This window comes from Mesoplodon bidens, assembly GCF_964165515.1.
Source record: "Mesoplodon bidens genome assembly, chromosome: 1".
NCBI classification, from domain to species: domain Eukaryota; kingdom Metazoa; phylum Chordata; class Mammalia; order Artiodactyla; family Ziphiidae; genus Mesoplodon; species Mesoplodon bidens.
In genome coordinates, this window is record NC_138176.1 from 128,643,918 (window position 1) to 128,653,185 (window position 9,268).

General features: G+C 33.2%; 1 protein-coding gene across 1 annotated transcript in view; it reads left to right on the forward strand.

Annotated features, from left to right (window-relative positions):
* Positions 1-6,785, forward strand: part of TECRL (trans-2,3-enoyl-CoA reductase like) — a gene marked incomplete at both ends in the record, with an annotated part of 97,505 nt that extends 90,720 nt beyond the window's left edge. Inside the window, 3 exons of the mRNA XM_081231091.1 lie at positions 5,112-5,197; positions 5,726-5,771; positions 6,658-6,785. Of these exons, the coding sequence (XP_081087217.1) occupies positions 5,112-5,197; positions 5,726-5,771; positions 6,658-6,785 (260 nt within the window). The remainder of the gene's footprint in view (positions 1-5,111; positions 5,198-5,725; positions 5,772-6,657) is intronic.
* Positions 6,786-9,268: the final 2,483 nt, after the last annotated feature.

Here is a 9,268-nt window from a genome sequence, read left to right on the forward strand (position 1 = left end):
AATTTGATATAGAACACATTTTTAAAATGCTTATTACAAAGTACTTTAAAAAAGGAAAGAATTGTGCCTAGTAGGAAACTGAGTTGTGATGTCTGAAGGGTGGCCTCAGTCATTTCTCTAGGGTTATCTGAAACTAGGATAACCCTTCTGAGTTACCCTAAGTCGGAATGACTAGAGAAAAGGTAGGTTGGATTTGGGGCTCCCTGGAAATGGGGAAATTATCTAGGATAAGGCAGTTCTCTTTTGTCAAGACCATCCTTTCAGAGGGTATGTGAAAGTTTTCTGCTACCAGCAGAAATTTAAAAGAGACATATTAGTGGGAAATTACACAGCCTTCACTGCTGCACATGGCCTTGGTCTAACAACTGATTTGCACCATTTTCCTCATCCACAAACTTCTAGATTCCCTTCACTCTCAACGGACACATTTAACATCTCAGGGATTATCTGTGGTATGACATGGATCCTCACTTGAGGGTCCTTATCAGGATATGGATGTGGCCCCTGTCCATGGGTCAAGGGAATACCAGAGATGTCCAAATACTAGAGGCAAAATATACTCTTCTTACCCCACTGTATAATAGCAGGTTTACCTCCTTTTCATGATCAGGATCAATTACTCTGCCAAGAGTAGTGATTCATTCCCCACAACACTGGGGTTTCAGGTTTTAAGATCCTTGTTTCCAAGTGGGGAATTTCCTGTCATGGGACATGGGTAGATTACCATTCAACTGTAAACCTTATCTTATAGATTTAAAGGTGTACTTTGCCCCTAAGTTAGCATTTCAACTGTGCCTTCAACAGATTAGCCAATTAATCCATCAGGTTGGCAACTTTTTGATGATGCTGCATTTGATATGAGAAATTGTTCCTTTGGTTATGGGCCCACTTCTGTACCTCCTTTATGAAAAATGGATTTCTTAAAGTAACAGTGGATTGTGGATGGACCTAGAGTCTGTCATACAGAGTGAAGTAAGTCAGAAAGAAAAAACCAAATACCATATGCTAACACATATATATGGAATTAAAAAAAATGGTTATGAAGAACCTAAGGGCAGGACAGGAATAAAGATGCAGATGTAGAGAATGGACTTGAGGACACGGGGAGGGGGAAGTGTAAGCTGGGACGAAGTGAGAGAGTGGCATGGACTTATATACACCACCAAATGTAAAATAGATAGCTAGTGGGAAGCAGACGCATAGCACAGGGATATCAGCTCGGTGCTTTGTGACCACCTAGAACAGTGGGATAGGGAGGGTGGGAGGGAGATGCAAGAAGGAGGAGATATGGGGCTATATGTGTATGTATAGCTGATTCACTTTGTTATAAAGCAGAAACTAACACACCACTGTAAAGCAAATATACTCCAATAAACAAACAAACAACAAAAAAATAGTGTATTGTGGAAGAGAGTGTTAATTGATCAAATACTGTGTAAATCCTCAGATAATAGGACTGACTCAGGATCCAAAGGAAGGAAAGGGAAATCCATTCACAGATTATGTCTTTTCCTGCAAATATGAATTGCTGCCTCTTTCAAAATAGAAGGTGTTCAATAAATCACCTTGCCATCAGGTTACTACATCATATCTGTGCAGAATGGTGCCTTGTTACGGTCTTACTGGTGTTCTTTATTGGTGGCAGTTTGGACACTTGGTAGCAGCAGTAGTTATATCTGCCCTGGTAAGTGGGAGCTCATGCTATTGAGGCTAAGTATAGCTTCCATCCCTGCCACCATACTCCATTCATGCACCCAGACTAGCAATAAGTAATCCATTACAGAAACAGGCTGACAGTGACTGACTAAGTCAAATTTTCTACCTAATTTTTATTGTCTCTTCCATCATTGATGCTCCCTTTGGGGCATTAACATGTGGTACATATATCTTCATATTTTATAGCCACTCATATTCATGGGCAGTCTTGCATTCCTTACTAATTTGTCCATTTGACACTGCCTGTTATTTTATGTATATTGTAGGTTGGATGTATTTTGTTCAACTACAGAGACTCTGCCCAATGTGAGAATTTACCCCTCACTACTGTCTTTTAGGGTGTGACCCCTAAATGTGACTCTATTGCAGCTGCTTTGCATTTTTGGCTTCCTCCCACATGCCAGCCAACTCAGCCCTGAACTAAGCTCAAGGTCTTCCTACTTTTCAGCTGGCCTGAAGGGATACCTAAAGTTTTCATGCATGTGAGTTAGGAGACATGTTTGCTCAACAGTGGTGTGTGACATGTCTGGATGCCTGGTAATGCAGCTTGTTTTTATCCTATTGCCTATTTATGTTTCATTCTGAATATATCACTTCTATCTTACAATGAATTATTACTAGTCTTACCTAACCTTATGACTTGGTACATCTAACAGAACTCAGCTTATAGTGCTCAGTTAGGACCACATGGTCACTTGGTGTCCCTAGAGTAGAGTCTTAATTATACCAGGATTCAAAAGCATTCCACGACTATCTTGTCAAATAGATATAATTCTGTGCTACAAAGCCATGGCCTGCTCTAGAATACCAAGGTTCAGGATTGTGATTATTCCATTGGGGCTAACCATAAGTTCCACACATTAACATTTTCCACCACTGATAAATTTAATATGTAGAGTCTACCTGATTATAAGTCCAAGTGCAGGAGTGTTTGCACTAAAACTTGAACCTGCTGCAATTTTCTGCCTTGTGCCCTACTAAACTTTCATGGCTTTTTGTGCCCCATGGTGTGCAGTTCAGAGATTTCCCTGGTGTATAATATGATACCTGCCAAACTAGAAGAGGTCTACAAGGCATTTTGTTTCCTTTTTAATGATACGGGTTTCAAGTTGCCACACATTTTCTCTGTTTTGGAAAGGATGCCCCACAATAATTTGGTCCCTAAATCTTTGTAGTGTTTATTCACAACCCCCCTTCTTTGGACCACACATGTCTTAGTAGGCCACCAACATACTAGCCACTTCTTACTCATTCAGTATGAATAGCATAATGTTATTGATCTAGTGATTTTCAGTGAGATGCACAACCAACCTGGGTCTTCTTCAGTTATTTTATAGCAAAGGGTGAGAGTATTAAACAGTTATAGAAAACAAACAAACAAACAAACTGAAACTCTATGCTATTGCCTATTTTTTAAAAAAAGTAAACTATTCTGGCCTCCCTTTCTACTAGAGATGGAAAATACATTTGTCAATTCAGTGGCTATATCCATAGACCCAAGTTTGGGTTAATATGCTTTAGTAAAGATATTATATATAGTAATAAACTGCAATGGTGGATAATGTGTGATCAAGTTTCCAGTACTCCACTGTCACCCTCCAAAATACATCTGGCTTCTGCAGGACCTAAAGAAGTGAATTAAATGGAGATATAATGGAGAATATCATACAAGCATACTTTAGATCTTAAATGTAGCACTGATCTCTCATTGGGATGCAGATTGTTTATATTTACAAAAGAATGAGTGCAATTTCAGAGGCTTCCACTTGGATTTCCCTATTGGCTCTTGCCCCAAAGGCCAATAAATCAATGCACAATGGGATTATGCAAACTACAAAGTATGTATATTCCAGTTATTCATTCAGCATCTGGGGAAATAACCCCTATGAAGCAGTGGACTGTGTTTAGCAGTCCTTAAAATGTAGGGATAGTCTACTCTCACTAGTATACAGTTCCCCAGACAGATGACCGTAGATAGTTTAGTGAAGTGAGAATCCTTATATATATACCTTATATATATATATATATATATATATATATATATATATACAGTTATTTCCATGTTGCTGTCTTTCTCCTTGTGGTCCCAGACTGTTCTTCCATCAATGAGTTTAGTGTCTTACAACTAGTTTAAGTCCAAAAACTGGGAAAGAAAACTAGGTTTTTCTGTGTCACAAGACACATTGGTTATTTAATCTGCAAACCACATCTGGAAGAAATGTGTGTTTGTGGATTCTGATCATTCCACTACCTCCAGGAATTGAACAGTCATAAACTGGCTTTAACCCAAATTACCTTGTGTGCACATTCTGCACCTGAAAGTCAGTTACTATAACGTGGGTAGGTTCCTCAATTATCTTTCTTTTGACGAATATATGGATGCTACACAAAGGTGTTTACATAAATGTTACCAAGAGAATCTGTACTATCAAATGGCATACATATTTATCCTTATCTTGAAATGAGCAATGCATGAAATCTGCACATTGCCTAATATATTTTTCACTTTGATAGTTCAACAATAGTTACAATTTTGAAAACAACATACTGACATTTCATTATGACTTTAGAATTACAACTAAAAGAGATTACTTGACATGTTATCTGATTAAATCTTGCTATGGAGAATAAACAGTAATTTTATAATTCATATTTACTTTTAAAATGTCACAGCTCAAAGTTCAACTTGAAATCATTATAAATTTGTTATCCAAAATATTTCTCAAAAAAATTTGAAAGTCAAAAAGTAACTAAGAAAAATCAAGTGACAATATGCTAAGTATAATGAGAGTTGTAAATAACAATCCTGATAACTGAGCAGAAATAATTTATATGGTATTTCTGAATATTAACTATACTGATATTCACTGTAATCCTCTTATGAGCGATTTTCATACTTTTCTGATATAAATGACATAGTTATGAACTTCCCTTTGGATTTTCACTAATTTAATAGAAAGAGGTTTGAGGTATTTCATAATCTCAACCAAAAATATATTCTTTGACACTAAAAGGAGAATAGGAAGAGGCATTCAACTGTGAAAACACATTTATGAATCTCAGTATGCAATACTGCTGCTCCACTTTGATAAAGTAATAACTCTATATGTTTGATTTTAAAACTTAAACAATTGATTATTATGGTGGTATTCTGTAATGCTACAGCAACATAGCTGTAGACATGGTCAGAAAATGATAGGGATTCTATTTCAGTCAAAAGGTTATAACATTTGAAACTGGGTCTCTTCTGAGTAATTTGTGAAATAGGTTTCTATAAATATATGATGACATTTCATGTGGTATATAGTTGTTCTAGGGAATTTAGAATTATACAATAAATATGTCATCAAATTTGCAATATGTAACATCATTGACATTACTCTCCTTTTTAAAAGGAAATAATGCCTGTTTTCCAAGTCCAAACTATAACCCCTTTACGTGGATGTTTTTCCTGGTTTCATGTCCTAACTACACCTATGAGGTATGCTAGCTATGTATGCAAATAACTGAACTTTATTTGATAATATACTAAATACATGTTTATGTACTTACATGTATTATAGATTAATATATATATATATGATAATATGTGTATATGTTTTGTCTGTAGATATAGGTATAGCCAGAGATATAGATGATGATATTGATTTCAATTTAAGTTATAGGCATAGGAAACTGGAATAGTTCAACCACAATTTTCCCTGCAGAATATAGAATATATGTGCATATATTTATCTAGATTTAAAGAAAATTTTATAATCATACAAAATGTCTTGAGAAGCTTCAGGATTTTATTTTTTATCAAAAATTTTGGAATAATTTCTCATTTTCTTATGGGATTGTTTAATAACTTTGTTATATTTAACAATGAAATTATTGTCTTTAGGAAATTTATTCCTACTTAGAATTTTCCTACTGTTTAGTTTTTAAATTACCTATTTAATGTCACAAGTGAACAAATTTCTAGACTGACTATCAATATTTGTTAATTTATGTTTTAATCTAACAGATTGGATCATGGATTAGTTTCACAGTCATGACGCAAACATTGCCAGGTGAGATCTATGTTTACTGACATTTAATTGAAGTAGATACACCTTTAGGAGGAGTGGTTTCTGAGAACAGATTGCTATAGTACTAAAATTAGGCAAGTTTGTAAAGGGATTTTTTGCCTTTATTTTTATTTTGGATTTTTTTAGCAGTATTAAAATATATTGGAACATTATTTACTATGCATCTCTATATAACTGTGGCTTAATCCAAGCTAGAAAATGTAGTCCAAATATATTTATTAAGCAACAAGTTTTTGTTAAAAAGAAGTAATAATAATAATAATAATACACTTCATTTAAAACTCTCTCTTGTGCAAGTGCACAGACTTGCATGTACTGTGTCTTCAAGTGTTCATATGCATCTGTGAAGGGAAAGCTGGGAGCATGAGTGTGTAATCTTGAATGCTGGTCATTTTAACACACAAGGAAGTTAAATTGTAATGAAATGCATGTACTAAAGGGATATGTGTTATATCCTTTTCATCAATTCTTTGTTCCACTGTACAAAAAATGTGGATTAAAATTAATGTTGCTTGTCGTATGTGTATATGTGTATGTAGAAGTATTTTATACACATATGAAAAACTATTATTGAGAAATTCTAGGAGATTTTTAAAAATTCCTTATTTGGGAGTATTTTGTAGCAGTGGGATGTAAAAAACAGATTTATTTTGATCTCTATATACTTTTTATGTTTATTCAGCTATGTAATAAATATTGATTGAAGGTATATGATGCTAGGCAATATACATGAGTAAAGAAAATTGATAGAGAACTATGTAACATGAGAAATATTTTAAGAACTATATATGATACTTTTTCTAATATAGCTTGCTATATCCATAATAAAAATAAGAAATAAAGAACAATTATTTCTTTTTTCTTCTAGTTGGGATTTTTACACTTCTGATGAGTATCCAGATGTCTTTGTGGGCACAAAAGAAACATAAGATTTATCTGAAGAAATTCAGTTCTTATATGCATAGGAAATCAGCAATGATTCCATTTATATTGTAAGAAAAAATAAGTGATCTTATCTCATATACAGAAAGCAGTATATAAACTCACTAAATCAAACTTGATAAAGGATAGTTGCCTATTATGCTCCAGAAATTCACAAACAACAGTATTTTTGCTTGAGTAAAAATACAAAATGGTAGAATTTAGCTGAATTTAGAGTAATAAACTTGAGGTAAATGAAAAGTAGAAATTACTGATATAACTAATGGTAAATAGCATCCAATATGTTTGCAAGGGACTGATCCTTGAATGAGATGTTCTTACTGCATTAAATATTTCATAACTATTTGCTTGAGACCATTTTGAATATCTGAATTCTAAAAAGTAAATATTTTAAAAAGTGTAACATTTAAATCACTTGAATTTTACATATTATTTTGATAGTAATTTAATTTTTTTCTTTATTGTTCAATGTTATTGAGAAATATCAAATGTCTTATGTCAGTAGTTCAATTTCCTATATTAAAAGTTAAATATTTTTAATTAGGCATGCATCTTATTCATAACATATACATTGTATATCATTCTGAAATTATAACAATCAAAATATTTTCTAGATATTACTTATTAAATCATTGAATATACTATACTGAAATATATATTTATATTTATCATACATCATGTTTATATATGCATATATTTAGAAATATATATATATTTCAAATGGATTATATGTGATGATGAAGAGAGAGTTCATTGGAACTTTGAGATTTAGAGTGGAAAGATTTTTTGCTTTATTTTCATATTTTTAAATTCTTATGTCTTCTCAAAGCCAGTGTGGTATGTGTGTGTATGTAAATATGCATATATATTTTGACAAGAGGAGGGATGATATTACAAAAATTAAATACATATTAGGTAAATATATTTAAAAATCTTAGTTTATTCATATTTAAATTGGGGTTCTTTACATTGGTTAATTTCTAGAGCCTTTCCAATTATTAGATATAAATGTATCTAGATAAACAGATGGATAGATAGATGATAGATGGATATACATATATCAATATGTCCTCATTAAAGCGTTTAGATATATACATATATGACAAAATATGCTTGGTAAAGGTAGGTCTATATGCATGCATTCTGTGGGTGTTTACTGTTAATATACGTGACCAACTTTCAAGATATAACAAAAGCACCCATTTAAAAGCTTTATCATTCCCAAATGCACAGTATTAATATATCTCATGGGAAGACAACGACAAAGTTTATTTCACTAATATTCATTCAGCAAAATAGCATGGAATCATAATTATTTGTTGATGTAATAGGCTATCCCAAATATGTTTCATTATACTATATACCCGAAAAATGTGACTACTCTCATCTTATAAATAAGATGCAATTATATTATCAAATTCTAAAGTTTTTTTGTGTGTATTTTCAACAATTGTGATTTTTATGTCAATGTAAAGATTATGATGATATTAGCAACTCATAGATTCCCTGCTTTCAATAGAGAAAGACAAATAGGTATTATTTCTAATTTAAGTGAGGTATGTATATGCATGATATCATCATCAAAGTAATACGGGATTGGTCAAAAGAAGTCTTGTAGTGTGGGAAAGGAACAAGTTAAATGCTATGATCAGCCATATCAACTGAGAAACAGTACTAAAATACTGCCATTTAACATTCAAATTTTCATACTCTATTTATTGATAGATTTGTTAAAGGAACTAAATGTCAACTGTAGACAAACAGTAGATGAGAGTAGAAAAGGGAATAAATAATGCAGCCCTTGCTTTTTAGATAGTTTACTTAGTTAAAAGATAACATAATTCTTAAAGATAAAATGAATTGTTAGTAGCATTAATTGAAATTACTTAAAACAAGTATGAAGACAATATTAAAGTTAGTCTTTGTTCTTTTATTCCTTGGGCTACATGGGATATAAAGGAATGGATATTACCTCAACCTGTATATGCCTGTTAAAAATTATCTGCCCTGGTTGTATTAAATGTCCTGATTCACATGATCAGTCTTCTCTCAGGCCATTTCTCCATGATAATATATTAGAATGCATTTGCTCTCCATTTCTATCACTTTTGCAGAACATACCATTAATAATCAAAAAAACAGGGGGCTTCCCTGGTGGCGCAGTGGTTGAGAGTCCGCCTGCCGATGCAGGGGACGCGGGTTCGTGCCCCGGTCCGGGAAGATCCCATGTGCCACGGAGCGGCTGGGCCCGTGAGCCATGGCCATTGAACAGGCGTCCGGAGCCTGTGCTCCGCAACGGGAGAGGCCACAACAGTGAGAGGCTCGCGTACCGCAAAAAAAAAAAAAAAAAAAAAAATCAAAAAAACAAAACCCACAAAAGTTTAAAAACTGAAAATATACCATTACTTGTTGGTATATAAAAATATACTATGAATCTTTCTTCCAGAAAATGCATAGATATATGAATTAATGTCCAATGATATCTTCATAGATTGAGTTATCCATTCATTTACTATGTGTTTAGTAACTCTCTTCTA